The 16042-nt window shown below is 33.0% G+C and overlaps 1 protein-coding gene across 2 annotated transcripts; it reads left to right on the plus strand.

Moving 5' to 3' along the window:
- Positions 1 to 1461: 1461 nt before the first annotated feature.
- On the plus strand, positions 1462 to 11614 carry LOC139904391 (serine/threonine protein phosphatase 2A 55 kDa regulatory subunit B beta isoform-like). Of its 2 annotated transcripts, none has more exons than XM_071886328.1 (14): positions 1462 to 2186; positions 4056 to 4159; positions 4296 to 4394; positions 4512 to 4631; positions 5198 to 5392; positions 6267 to 6358; positions 6819 to 6937; positions 7609 to 7732; positions 8950 to 9073; positions 9524 to 9592; positions 9686 to 9777; positions 9868 to 9945; positions 10125 to 10192; positions 10847 to 11614. In XM_071886328.1, the coding sequence occupies exons 1-14, from the start codon at positions 2069 to 2071 to the stop codon at positions 10981 to 10983; spliced, it is 1539 nt and encodes a 512-aa protein (XP_071742429.1). In that variant the 5' UTR covers positions 1462 to 2068; the 3' UTR covers positions 10984 to 11614. The 2 variants fall into 2 exon arrangements, with proteins under 2 accessions (XP_071742429.1, XP_071742430.1); XM_071886329.1 differs by having other exon boundaries at positions 5198 to 5389.
- Positions 11615 to 16042: the final 4428 nt, after the last annotated feature.

Below are 16042 nucleotides of genomic sequence, written 5' to 3' on the forward strand. Positions count from 1 at the left end.
ATATGTACAAACGTTAAAACAAATTATACAATCTTTTACAAAATAACTTATGAACATATGTACAAACTGTGAAGCATAATGTACAACCTTTATATAATAATTGTATTTTAATTTTTGTAAAATTTTCAAGAGTAATTTGTTATTACTAATAATTATTATTAAAAATATAAATACACATTTTTTAAAATAAACTTTATTATTAAATTATAAAACAACAGGCCCAATCTCACATGTGTGAGGTATGGGGGAGGTGAGACGTAGACAATCCTTCCTCTATCCTAGAATAAAGAGAAATCATTTCTCCACCCCGAGTGAAACACTCACAAGAGTAGAGAAAGTCCCCCCCTAAATATGGATTCTCTTTACGGGATTAATTACGTTACATTGCGATATAATGTCTCAATAAAAGATTGAAATGTAGGTTTTTATAACAAGGAAAATAATAATTGTGATGAAAATTGAAAGATGGTCGTGGGAGAATAAATGTAGTCCATTTATTCTGTCTAAATTAAGTATATATCAATATGTTTGTAAAAATAACGACAAGTTTCTTAGTCGGAATTTTTGGTTCTACGGGTCATTAAACTAAATGATTTTAGCATTTATATTCATTTAATACCTAAAACATATTATTAAACTGTTTCGTTTAAACAAACACGTGGTTGCACGGATCATTTCACTACTAACTATTATAACTGTATTTATATTACATGTACATTTCTTTTTAACGGCGAATTTGTATCAACGGATCATTTATTTCAACGACACTCATCATTTGCACCCACACACGCTAGAAGGAAACTCCTACCCGGATTGTTTGACAACTAATCGCGGGACCTGAATTGCTTAGCAACTAATCGCAGAAAATTGAAGAGAAAACTTTCATCATTTCACTACTAACTATTATGAGTGTATTTATATTAGATGTACATTTTGCTTACAACCTAATGAATTCACCAAGTGTACCCACTAATAAACATTTATATCTAATTTTATAAAAATTATACATAAACATCCCTAAATCGCCCTCCGTTTGTAACCAGAGTTACATACATTTGTCCCCCCCCCCCCTACCCCCACCCCCCCCCCCCCCCCCCCCCCACACACACTCACACAATTCGCCTCTACATTTAAGCGGAACTCTTCGGACAATAAAGATCATTTATCGATTTGTATTAAACCTGATAAAGCTAAAGTATCATGTATCATGTATCATGTATCATGTATCATGTATCATATACGTGGATTTGATATTTTGTTGGGCCCCAAGGGATGGGCAGTCCACTTTAAAAAACAGTTTACTTATATAAATCACCTTTGATCAAATAACCAGAAGGGTTGGAAATTGGAATAAATAACTCATAATCTAACAAACATCCTTATCCCATCTGAACAAAACACAATATAAAACTACATCAAGATCAAAAAGGCGAGGGTAGAAGTGTCTTTACATAAACATACAACGGAGCCGCCTCACTAACTCAGCCCGATCGTATACAGTCTTCAACAACTATAGTTTATTAACTCTCGACTAAACTCACAGCCTGTCAGTAAAAATAGTCATCGACCAATTAAAAATATTCACGTGTCCATATTATTGGATACAATTCTATTGGTGATCTAACCAACATCCGTCCTTCGTGACTTTATCATAATAAATTACAGAAATTAGAAAAGAGGAAAAAAAATTGTGTACTGAGAGAGAAAGTTGTGTGTGATTTTCTGTATGTTTTTGTGTGTGTATTTGGAGGGCAAAATCTGTAAACGAAAATAATTGTATTACCGAGAGAAAGTTGTGTGTGATTTATTGGTGCTGTTATTGTGGATGATGAAATCGATGACGAATTGATAATCGAATCGATGAATGAATGAATGAATGAATGAATTTGAAAGCGCGATCGCTTTTAATTTTGTTTCCTAATGGAATTAACTGAGGATTTTAGAAGATACGTTCGTGAAGAATATGATAATTTGATAAACGATCGGTTGATATTTCTGTTGTTGAATTAAATTTTAGCTTAAATTGATTTATCGGTTAATTAACTTTAATAAAAAAAGAGAAGAAGAAATGAACGGTGGCGATGGCGGAGATGTGGCGGCAGCTCCCGACGGTCCACCACTTCCACTTGACTGGAAATTCTCTCAGGTGTTTGGTGAACGTACCGCCGGTGAAGAAGTTCAGGAAGGTAAGTTAGCTGAATTATTAATGTATATATATATACACACAAGTAAATTCATATTTAATATTTATTATTCACAGTTATATTTATATATAAATATAAATATATCTGGATCATACATATACCGTATACGTATGCGGTTAGTGTTTGGATTAAGTATGCATAGAAGTAGTATTTGAATCTTCATTATGAATCAATGGAGATTCTGGAAATCTTTCTATAGACACTTAGACAGTGGTACTTTTTGTTGTTGTTAAACCAAAACAATGGAGATGAGAAACTTACACTTGTGTAGTGATTAACTAATGTCGAAGACTTTGATGAGGTTGGCACCAGTAATAAGAAACTATATGATGTCACCTGTGTATAGTTTCTTAGGTGTGGATATGCATAGGAAGGAGGAGTTTATAATGTCCTATCTAGCTGATGTCAGCTCACAAGTTACCCAAAGTTTTAGTCAGCTATATTCACAGTAAAGGTGTGTGAAATGCTAGGGTTATTGGTTGTAAGGTTATTTGCGATGAAGTTCAAATCCTTTCACATTTCTGGTTTGTTCATAGATGAAAGAAATTTAAGGCTACATGGGGATTATGGAAGCAAAATCCAGCAGAGGCATGCAAGAATTTTTTTTTTTTCAAAGGTGTATATTGGCAGGGACACTCAAACCCTGCGTTTCCTATAGATACCCACCAAACCCACCACGTAAGAGTCAGATGCCTGTAAAAAACCTGCACCGAATACCCTCTATGTGATGGGACGGACTAATCCCATTGTGGCAAAAGGTGCTAGAATTGAAGTCCACGGTATTGAGAAAAAAATATAGTGGGTTTTCTTAGTGGTGCCAGTTTGCTATTTGCATATATTTTAGGGATGGTCTTTATGTGTTTTTCTTGATAGGTTATTGGTTAGTATCTTTGGTGTTTCCATTGGTTGTATGGATTTGATAGGTGGTGATATTAATAGTATTTTCCTTTTTATACTGATTATGGTAATGTCAACTCGTGAAATGGTGTTTGTTTCTAAATCCATTACAAGTAATTCATGCCATTGCGTAGCATTACTTTGTTTGTAGGAGGAACTAGAATCACGTGCTATTGATGCTTGTTCCAATTGGACGTTTCATACATGCACTAAAAAGCTTGAAACTTTTTCTACGTCATTAGTCAAAATATACTTAGTAAGTTATTCGTCAATGAAATTTTGGGGCATGATAACTTTTGAAGTCAAAAAGTTTATTTAAGCATATATGATGTTAAGTTTATTCTGGTTGCTAAGATGCTGGAAGATGATGACAGTTACATGATGTTTGGACTTTGATAATTATGAAAATGCTATTAACGTAACTTTAAAGTTTAAAGGATTTCTTTCATTGGTTTGTCTTATTGAGTTGTTGATGATTTTCGAAGGTATTCATATACAGTATCAAATACTCTGTAAATGATAATATTTGCAATCATGTAACTTTCGTTGCATTTATTTGTTTCTTTTATACAAGTATTAGATTTCAGATTTCTAAATTTATAAACTTTCTCTATCTGCTTGCATATAAAATAGTATCAGAGAAACATCAAAGACGTGTTATCTTTTATGTCGATTACCCCCCACTCCTAACTGACTGTAATTTATCAGAAAAAAAGCATGGTCATTGTGATATTAATCCAACTAAAGGCTTCTTAAAAAGCTTTTGTATACCATTGTGGTTTTAATTGTGACTTAAGTGAAGCACCTATGTCTCAACCTCTTTTCGCCTCTAGCTTATCTACATTTATGATTGTCCACCTTATATTGGCAAATGTAAGCTTTAATTTTTATGGTATTGTTCTGCTTGTTATGCATTATATTATAGTCTAGTGATGAATTTGTGATTATCCGCAGTTGATATTATCTCGGCGATTGAGTTTGATAGAAGTGGCGACCATCTTGCTACTGGTGATCGTGGGGGCAGGGTAGTATTATTTGAGAGGACTGATAAAAAGGAGGTCAGTTATACCAGATTTCACATATATTATATTCTGTTAAGCCTGTTTTAGGTGTCCTCCATGTCTGCTTTTGTTGTTTTTTATGGTATCAAGTTCATCTGTTTCTCACAGTTTTTTTTTTTGTTTGGTTGTGTAGCATGGTGGAAATAGAAGGAATTTAGAAAAGACTGATTACGCAATTAGTAGGCATCCAGAATTCCGCTACAAAACTGAGTTCCAGAGTCATGAACCCGAGGTTTCTTCTCTTGCCTTTTCGTTGAGTTGTTTATTTCTTCATTATTCTCTATTTTTTTGCTACCGTGCCAGATATCACTTATGTTTATATTCGTTCATTTTCATCTTCTGCTTCCAGTTCGATTATTTGAAGAGTTTAGAGATTGAGGAGAAAATTAACAAAATCAGATGGTGCCAAACAGCCAACGGGGCCCTCTTTCTTCTGTCTACTAATGATAAAACCATAAAATACTGGAAGGTAGCTACTGTAACTCATCTTTTACTTGCGTTCTTTATGCTGATAGGTGATGGAAAGAGCCTGGTGTTCTTCAACTTCACCTTGCTGTAGCTTTACAGTTTTGAAAACAATAATTATATAGAGAAGTCAATAGAAATAACCTTGTCGATAGGATAAGAGATAGAAGAAGAGTCTATTGCAGTATATCATGTAATGTTATTCTACTTGTCATGTCGCTGTCTCGGAAATATCCTACTTTGTAGTATACATGGAATTAACTGGATTCTATGGTCACTTGCAGAACATTTTGGGACAGTGACGGTTGTGATCATTAGTTATTTGTTTTTGTAAGGTGTGTAGATTTTATTTCTATTACTAATATACTTGTAACATCAGATATAATAAGACAGCATTTGGTTAAAAAAGTTTTTGTTCTGAGTTCATACTTGAAAAAGAAAACCTCGATTGATTTGTTGCTGATCCTGGTCTAGCCTTGCCTTCTTATTTATATTTACAATAGCAAGTCATGTATTGGACCTGTCTTGTATGTCTTGTTGAAGTTGTAAAACTTATATCAACTCGCCCAGGTCCAAGAGAAGAAGATCAAGAAAATTGCTGAGATGAGCATGGAGCCTTCTAAAGCAGCTGGAAATGGCAACGTTAGTAGTACTATTGTTACTTCTACCCATAAGCCGCATCTTGCAAATGGTGGTTACACAAGTTTAAGCAATGACTTATTGTTTCCAGCAGGGGGCATCCCATCACTCCGTTTACCAGTGGTAGTTGTACCTTTACCTTATATACATGTGTGTGTGTGTGTGTGTGTGTGTGCAGTTTTCTCGTTATTTCAACACCTCTCTTGTCTTTTATCTAGAACCTCTAATCTTATCTGTGCATGAATTGTTGCGGTGGACTATATAATACACTATGCATAAATGCTACTTGTAAAAAGGTGCATGTCTGCTACAAATAGTAATTTCAACCAATTAATACACAAATAAGGATTTGGTTTATCTTCTATCTGTAATCTGTAATGGGTCTAATGGATTAAATTACAATATTCAACTAAAAGATAATCGGTCAAGTGAATCAACAGGTTGAAACTCATAACCCGAAATAAATCTATTGTTTTAGACTTTTTAGAACTCATTAAAAAAGAAGTTTAATTATTTTTGTCACGATATAGTTTAGTAATCATATTTACCACGGTAATTATTTATAATTTATGGAGTTCAAAAGATAGGACCAATAAGTGTTATTAAGAAACCAGATCTGCTTTAATCTTTAATAAAAAGCAATTGTGTTTATCTGTTATCTTACCTGGTTGACCCACCCAGATTTCCTCCTTTAAGGTCTAGTTTCACTCGTGGACCATGGTCATACGAGGATGGTTCCTGATGATCATGCATTTCTGCAGTTGAAATAAAAATATCATAGAAACTAATTTCTGCATGTCAGTTTAAACCAAACTTGTGATACAATTTCATGATACTGTGATTGATTGTAACATGATTTTACTTTGCTACTATTGGTTGAAACTAATATCTTCACAGAAGCCTTCATGGTTGCTGTACGTAATCATGACATTGTTTATTTTCATGTTGTGCTTTGCTCTGTTCTTTTACACCACTGTAACACCCGAAGCTTAATTTGTAGGTAACTAGCAGTGAGACCAACCTAGTTGCACGATGTAGAAGAGTGTATGCTCATGCTCACGACTATCATATCAATTCCATCTCGAATAACAGGTTTGAGTCTTCTTTTTCTGCAAGCTTTTGTCATTTAAACTCATTTCTATAAACATGTTTACATGCCTTGAAATAATATTAGTCTACATATTATTGATTTATGAGGCCTTACAAGGTTACAAAAATGATTTTACATTTAGGTGATGTATATATTGGTTGAAAAATCATTTTCTCACGCTCAGGGATTATGTATCATTACTACTGTTACTTATGCCTCATACGCCAACTACAGATAGGTTTAGGTTTACTTTGGTGATGGTTCTGTTTATATTTTATTTAGTAATTAACTTTCGTTATTTATAATGCCTTGTCGATATTTGAGAATTTCCAGGCATTCTTTGTTTGCTAATATCTTGGATACATAATCAATTTGTGTTCAAGCAATGATTCATCTTGCTATTATATTAGTATAGTCTGCTTTCTTAATTGTCTTCTGATATCTCCTCCTTGTATGCATTAGTGATGGCGAAACATTCATCTCTGCTGACGATCTTCGGATAAACCTTTGGAATTTGGAAATCAGCAACCAGAGTTTCAACATTGTGGATGTCAAGCCTACAAACATGGAAGACCTCACTGGTACAACAATTTAGTAGTTATTGAGTTTACAATCACTTCCGTTAAACTCTGCAATCTAGATTTTATCAGCATCATACATATTTCGATTAGTTTCTTGGTTATCAATGCAACTAAATTTAGAGGGCTAGTTTATGTGTGGATTGGCTATTTTATCAGCATCATACATACCTGTAGTTAACCTGTTACCCAATCCACTTGTCTTGCCCATATTCTGCCTCCAACTATTACTTACTTCTGTTTGGTCTTAGAGGGTGTTTGCGGTTATGTTATCAAAACAGATTTTAAGGCATTATCTAAAAAAACATGTACCAATTTTAAAACTGCATATTCTTTATGAATGCCCATTTTTTTACTTATACTTTGTGTTTTCAACATGAAATCTGGTAATATCTCAAAAACTCAAGTCTAATAAACACGTTCCAATTTGAAACTGCATATTCTTTGTAGCTCTTTATAAATAAAAAGTACCCTCTTAGTAATGTTCTTTTGTGCCTTTTTGGTAATTAATTCCTTCACAACTGAATCCTCTTGTTGTGATATTTCTCTTTTAATAATTTAGTGAGCTAGTTTTTCATATTATATTTTGATGATTTACTTTCCTTTTCCACAAGCAGTTGGGGTTTGTTGATTATGTGTTTGTGAGACTTGACTATGATTCCGCTTTGTTGCAGAGGTGATTACATCAGCTGAGTTTCATCCCAACCATTGCCATACACTAGCTTATAGTAGTTCGAAAGGATCTATTCGCCTTATTGATTTACGCCAATCTGCTCTTTGTGATAAGCATTCTAAATTGTAAGTCTTTTGGAGGCATTACCTATTACTTTCATTCTAGTTTATTTCTTCTTTGTGGTAGTATGCATAATTCATTAATCCCTAACTAAAAGCGACATCTTTGACCTATTTGTCTTAAGATTTGTCAATTTCGGTTGTATTTTCTATGGGTGTGCTGAAATCGAACCACTAACCGAATTAATCGAAATAACTTTAACTACAGACCAAATTATAATGAACCAATATGAAAACTGACTGGAATGGTTTTGGAAATTATAGAACCCAAAAGTTTTGGTTTGGTTATGCTGATGGTGTTGCTAAAACAGATATAACCTAATTGAACCGATAGATATCATTTTAAATGTCTATTCACTTTATAACATTGTGTACTATATTCCTATATTATACTTTTAAAACCTGTTGAAGAGTCTTTCAACCATTGCAACTGTAATATTTTTTATTCTTTGTTTTCAATTTCTAGTACGTTACGTGTTATCGTTCCTGTCCGGATTTCATATTTTAAATATATATGGTCCATACTACATTTTTTTAAGTTCTAGGATTTGGACAATGAAAACCCCACAGGTTATTATGTATTATCAATCTATCTACTATCTATGAATTATAAGGAAACCCTGAATACTAAATAAATCCCAACAGACCTAGGCCCATATCAGACTTCGGCCTTTTGATAATTTGTGTTGATATGAATGAGTTTTGAAATCACCCAAATGAATACTTTAAAATTTAAAAGATGAACCGTAACCATGATCGACCCAAAATTTTTTGTAACCGAAAAACTGGACCATTATCTAACCGAAATAGAACGGTTACGAGAATTCAGTAACCGATTTTTTTGTTTGACCTTGTAACCATGATCGACCCAAAAATTTTTGTAACCGGAAAACTGGACCATTATCTAACCGAAATAGAACGGTTATGAGAATTCAGTAACCGATTTTTTTTTGTTTGACCTTTAATTAGGCAAATCTGCTCTAAACTGTCACGAACACCTCTAGTATTTTATCAGCAACTGTCAAACGGGTCAAATGGGCCGAGTTTGTCTGAAACACTCTAAATTTACACAATTTGTTCTCAAATGTTGCCACTTTAGATCACTTCACCAAGTGAAGTTAAATTGTTATTCCAACAATATTGTTTTATATATATTAATAAATTTAGTGTTGATTACATTAAACAAAATATTGGTTAGATGAACCATTAATGATTTTCTATAGGTTTGAAGAACACGAAGCACCTGGTTCAAGATCATTTTTTACCGAGATAATAGCATCAATTTCAGATATTAAGTTTGGAAGAAATGGAAGATATCTGTTAAGCCGTGACTATATGACCCTTAAGGTTTATGATTCTTTTCTATTCCCTATTGTCTACTAAGACGCTTTCAAATGAAAACTTTTTTGAATCCTCAAGATCTATGTTTAGTTCACATGTGACCTCAAATTAGGTTATGCCATCAACAGGTTGTCAAACATACTTTTTTACATATATCTATATGTTGTATAGGTAGTACAGTATAATCGCACCAAGGTTTAACTGTTTTATATTGTTTGCTGTTGCAAAATTTGGTGACTATCAATAGATTATCCGTCATTCATGTTTATGCATTTGACCTTGGCAATATTACCGTGTTCGAACCAACTGTGTAAATAGCATGTACAACTTGTTCCTGATGATCTTGAAGTGGTTTTTATATTCGTTATTTTTATTTTTAACTTGTCACACATGTGTTTAAGCATTTTTATTTAAAAATGGTGAACCTTGTTTAAGCATTGTTATTTGTTGATGCAGTTATGGGACATTAACATGGACTCTGGTCCAGTCTCGACATTCCAGGTCCATGAACATCTAAGACCTAGGGTATACTTCCATCTGTCTTTGACCAAATTTTTTACTTCGCCAAGTTTTCTCTAGCACTAAATTAACTGATGTTGTACAATTGATTATTTCCAGCTGTGTGATTTGTATGAAAATGATTCTATCTTTGATAAATTTGAGTGCTGTCTGAGTGGTGATGGTCAGCGTGTAGCAACTGGTTCTTACAGGTAACATCTTTGTCAAGTTCTATCACAAAAAATGTTTTATGTGTGTTTTTGTTGGCTGTCTTCTCACATGTAAAGACAATGTGGTTACAGCAACTTATTCCGTGTGTTTGGCGGCCATGCGGTAAGTACTGAAGCAACTACCCTGGAAGCTAGCAAGAACCCAATGAGGTATGTAACAATGTCGAGATATATTTTAAGTAACTAATGTGTAAATGTAATAGGATTCTAAAACAAGATTCCTGAGAATAATCTTTTGTTAAATTAATTATTATTAATTATTATTAATCTAAATATTATTATGGATAAGTAATTTGTGTGTATTGAAAAATAAGTTGAACACCTTGTAGGAGGCAAGTGCAGACCCCTTCAAGGCCTTCTAGATCCCTAAGCAGCATTACCCGTGCAGTTAGACGAGGTTAGTCGTCTTCTTTCTTTTCACCCCGTACAATAACAAACTCTAGCATACGTCCCAAAAGCAAAATTGAAATTTGATCGAATTACATTAAACTAATAGACTGTTACAGACTTTATTTTATTGAAGAAAAGTTGTATTAAACAGATAATATAATTCACTTATACAAGCTTTTGGAAAATCTATAATATGTTTAAAAACTAAATTTGATAAGCCGACTGAAAAAGGACACTATTTTTTTTGAAGAGTTTAAATATAAGGTTAAAAGGGAAATTTGCCACTAAATATGTTTGAAAAGAGCAATTTTAACACTACTTTTTTTTGGGTCTTATTTGCCACTCCAAATATGAAGTATGAGCAAAATTATCCACTCCATATTTTAACAATATTTTTTTGTAAGTAAATACTTGACTCGTAATTTAATATGCTAAGTTAGAACCCATAAGTCTTGTCATAGCCAGTTTTACATTTTGGTTACAACCTAAAGTATGTATGAAACTGATTATCGGGATTTTAAGATTCCCTAATCAACTCACAACTTCAAGTCACAATAAACAGCAAATAGACGTGTATAACACACATCTAAACATCCCCTTCAACTATGAAACAAGAAACTGTTCTACGATTAATTTAGAGTAAAATTCAATATGCATACAGGTGGAGATAACCCCGGGGTTGATGCAAATGGAAATTCATTTGATTTCACAACAAAGTTACTTCATTTAGCTTGGCATCCAACCGAAAACTCAATTGCTTGTGCTGCTGCAAACAGCTTGTACATGTATTACGCATGAAAACGCTCCGCTCCACTCCCCACAATTTTTTTGTTGCCAAAGTTCGATCGGTTTTCTTTTCTCTTTTTCTTTAGAGCAGCCTTCACTCAATAGATCCCAACCTATAACGTCCTTGAAGCCTTAAACAGGTCACTATACCAAAAAACCAAATTTACCAATTATTTGCTCTATCATCGATTCATTTTATTTGATTCTTTTGACCTAGTAAGGACTTTTTGTATTTTTATGTTTTGTGTTGGGTCGAGTTGAATTGAGCAAAAGTTACTGGGATTTTTATTAACTCAAAATGGAATGGAATGATGGATGGATGGATGGGAGTCAAATTTTTAGGTTTAGGTTTAGTAGAGAATGAGCTTTGCTGCTAACTTTGCAGGCCATAACTTTACATTACTTGTCTTCATCTTTAAACTTCTTCAGTCCATTATTTTAGTTTGTTTCACCTTTTTAGCTACTGCTAGATTCTTTATTCTTAAAAGTGGTTTGTTTGGTACATTTAAGGGTGTTCGTTTTGTTCCTTCATAAATTTGTTTAAACGACCAACTGTTGCCTGTTGGTAAAGTTTATTCAATGTGTTGTATTGCAACTTCTGTATTCTAATGAACCTTGATGCCAATTTACTGAAACCTATTGGAGGAGATGACTTTTGAACTTCAACTATGTTATTGATCAGGTGCTTTGGGACCAGAATGAGTTATAATAAATGAATATAACAATTGAACTGAAGCACTAGCATATGCTTCTTCATGGTTATCTAATTTTTAAATCGATTTTCATTTGTTGTTTTTATCCGTTGTTAACCTTTATAATATACACACACATCAACTGCAGCTACAAGGCTAGTCTGTGTTTACAGGCGAGATCGGCAAAGAATAGGTATTCATACAATATGCTATGAGAATACCCTATTCTTTAGGGGTTATACAAGAGAATACAACATTAAATTGATGCTAGGAGTATACATTAATTTGTGAAGTTCAATTTCAATTTTTAGAAAACGTCAATTATAAAATCATTTTTTTAATACTTAGTTTTATTTAAAATCATCTAAAAAAACTAACACTGTTGTTAAGGGATGATCTAACTTGTGTCCTTAGTGCATGAGATATGAAACATTTATCGAGTAAAAACTAACCATGAATAATATGAATTGTAATAAATATGTATCTATAAATGGAAATTGAAGAGTTTATTAATTGAATTCGTATATCAACTTTGGAAATTGATGTATCTATAAATATGAATTGTAATAAATATGTATCTATAAATGAAAATTGATGTTTATTGGAGTGGTTCTCTCGGGGTCTTTTTTCCACTCGAACGGAGTTTTGATCTTATACGTTGGGCTTGTATGTCTCTTTGAAGTTGATACGAGATTTTCGAGTACGAGAGGTTGCTTTGGTTTGCAGGTCTCGGGTTAGGTGCTGCTGGAGTGCCCGGCGTTCATGTTTATTGTGCGGCTTCCGATTGGTGACGATTGTGGTGTTAAATACGTGACCAGTTTTATATATGTATTAGATGTTGGTTAGGTGGTGTGTACGTTTGTATTTTCAATTTCTTTTTCAACGCGCTCGCTCTCTTTCAATCATTGTACTCGTCCTGTGTGTAGGACGATAAGAGCGAGCCCTTACAATTTCAATTATTGTCGTTTGTATGTTTCACATGATCTTTTTGATCTTTATATATATATATATTAATATTTTCGAAAAAAAAAAAAAAAAATCAACTTTGGAAACTTTGAGTGTATTAACTAAAGCTTATCTTATGCTTTATGGGCATAAGTTAGCCAATCACAACAAAACAGTTTCTGTTGTATTCTGGACGTATATAAAGTACCCATATTAAGAATTTGGCAGGGGTTTCCGTGTTTTTAGCAACAATAATCGTTGAAATGTTGAATCCACAAACATCATCATCAGTAAATTGGTGGGGGCTCGGTTATCCCTTTTCTAGCAAGCTTCATTCGATATCCACCCACTCCACTCTTTGGGTCCCACTTTTGTTCTTTTAACCTTTTCCCAGAAAAGAATTTTACTCATTATTTTTTCATATTTTCATTTGGTTATTTATTCATATGTTAGAAACATTTCTCTATCAAGTAGCATTTGCTTCCATAAGCAATGGCGTTATACGAACATGGGCTTTCTAAAATTATAATGATAATGATAAGTATAAAAAAAGGATACTCCATAGTCCATACACTACTACGAGTACAATTTAATTACATACCACAAAATATGTTTAAAAAGAATGTATGGTTTTTTGGAAAGGTAATTATTTGGAATTACTAATGGAGTAATGGGGAATGACAATTGACACACCTACCCGATCATTTTTCACGTACACATTTGCTTTCGGGCAAAAACCTGAACCGCATTACAGAGATATTATAGAGATACGATCCTTAAACCATTCCGAGTGGCAGACAGAGCCAATCGAAATCCTAGAATACGGGTCAGTAAATCCTTCCGGGGTCACTCCATAAATCGGTTAAATACCCTGAAATATTTTAGGGGAGGGGTCTCGAACTTGAGACCTTCAACACCCATCTAACACACAAGGTGTTGGATATACCACCATGCCACAAGAACGGGTACTTTAAGAGAATGTATTGTACAATACCATAAATCACAATTGGTGTTGTATGATATGATGCGAAAATAGCTGTGTACAGATCACCCTAGTTACAAAAATATATAAATAGTTTAGGTATTAATTTTTTTGATGGACTTTATATGATAATATAAAGAGAAAATAATCGTAGTATCTTTTTTTTCTTTTTCAGAATAAATTATACTCCGTAATATTTTGTCTTTAAATTTGTCATATCCACACGTTAGATGAAAGTGTGTAGCCTAATGCATCTGCGTGTCCCTAATTTGCATTTTCCGATCATGACCGGGAAATTTTTGATCGTGACCTAAATTTCTTAGTCATGAGAATATGCAAGACCTAAAGGGTTTCACGTAAATTGCTTCCCGAGTTGTAGACTAAATTCACAAAACTTAAAAAAAAAAAAAAAAAAATGTACAAAATGTTAAACACTTCAAAAAAGGACAAATCTATTAATTTTAATTTCTTTTGATAAACAAAAAGTGTTTTAATAGTAATCGTGTTTTAAAAGACTCCGTAAATATTTTGCGCTACTCGTCTTAGTTAAAAAAAAAAATATTAAAGGAGTAATATTTATGTGGTAAGAAGTTATTTTACTTAAATAAACTCCAAAAACATACATACTGTTATAATTCAGTAGGCTTATAACTACCTTTAATGGTTATAAGAACAAAGAGAGAAAAAGAGAGAAGAAGGAGAGAAGAAATATTGATATTGATATTTCAAGAGAAATGGTGCACCTTAAATGGTTACCATACATGTCTATTTATAGTATAAAATATTACTATGCAAGAAATATAATAATAATAAAATTAACATCCAATCTAGATATTTTATAACACAATCTAGATATTTTATAACACTCCCCCTTGGATGACAATTTTATTAGAGAATAACTAGTACTGCCTCGTTAAAAACCTTGCTAAAGAAAACTCATTGGGATAAAACTTTAGCTAAGGGAAAAAGAGTGCAGCATAAAGTTGACTCCCCCTCAAGTAGGCAACGCCTGAGTTGTTACATCTTCTGAACATGCCTCATGCCAATATTATGAACGTGTGTTCTGAAAATAGCAGTTAGCAGTGCTTTGGTATAAAGATCAGCAGAGTTGTTGATTGAACGTATCTCATTTTAATCTGGTTGTCTTTTACGATATCTTGAGTATATGAGAAAAATCTGAGGTTTTCATCTGAAACTGTATCATCTAAATCTTTTATGTACAAGTTTGGCCCTCGTGATTTGTCTACAGTCTCCTTCATGGTTTGTTCAAACCGTTGTTTCAGTTCCTATTCCCTTTCAGTCTTTTTCTGAGCCTTACCAATATACCATTCTTTTCCATCAAACTTATGACCGTTAAGACCGTTTATAGCTTTAGCGCCTCGTCAGCATTTATGTTTTGTTCTGTCATTTTTGATACTCTTCTTTCATTTGTATTATGTAAGCTGTATTATCTGCATAAATAGTTGTTACGCTTTTATAGCGTTCTAGTCCACAAGAATCAATAATGATTTGTATCATTGATCTTAACTAAAATCATTCCCGAGTAGCTTCATGTAATGCAATCACTTCGGCATGATTTGATGATGTTGCAACAAGTGTTTGTTTTGAGAACGTCATGATATTGCGGTGCCTCCATTTAGGAATACATATCCAGTTTGAGATTTAGCTTTATGTCGATCGGATAAATAATCTGCATCTGTATAACCAAACAAATCTTGTTTCGAGTTGTTAGAATAAAATAATTATAAATCAGTAGTTCCCCGAAGGTATCAAACTATTTGTTTGATCTCATTCCAATGTCTTTTGATAGGGGCTGAGCTGAACCTTGTCAAAAAATTAACTGCAAAAGAAATGTCAGATCTTGTATAATCTATAAGATACATAAGAACCTCAATTGCACTAAAATATAGAACTTCCGATCTGTTAAAATTTTCATGATCTTCGCAGGGATGAAATAGATCAGTGTCAATATTGAGTGATCTAACAACAATGAGTTTGTCTTTAAAAAAAATGTTTTAAAATCTTTTCGGTATAAGTTGTTTGATGTACAAGTAAACCATTAGGCATATGCTCAATTTGCAATCCAAGGTAATACTTGGTTTTTTCAAGATCTTTCATTTCAAAATAATTCTTTAGAAGTTGAATGATTTCATAGATCTCTTTATTTGTTCATATGATGTTAAGAACATTGACATAAACAACTACGATCTCATATCCGAACATTGTTTTTATAAAACATACGTGCAAAATAAGTTTATATTTATACCCTTTTTTTTATCAAGTAGTCATTTAATCGGTTATACCACATACGTCCCGTTTGTATAAACCCACTTAGAAATCTTTGTGATTTAATGGAATATATTCCCTTGGGTTTTACATTAGATGCTTATGATACCTTAACCCTTTAGGTATATTCATATATATCACTATTAAGTGATCCATACAGATAAGT

The sequence above is a fragment of the Rutidosis leptorrhynchoides genome, chromosome 4 (assembly GCF_046630445.1).
Source record: "Rutidosis leptorrhynchoides isolate AG116_Rl617_1_P2 chromosome 4, CSIRO_AGI_Rlap_v1, whole genome shotgun sequence".
NCBI classification, from domain to species: domain Eukaryota; kingdom Viridiplantae; phylum Streptophyta; class Magnoliopsida; order Asterales; family Asteraceae; genus Rutidosis; species Rutidosis leptorrhynchoides.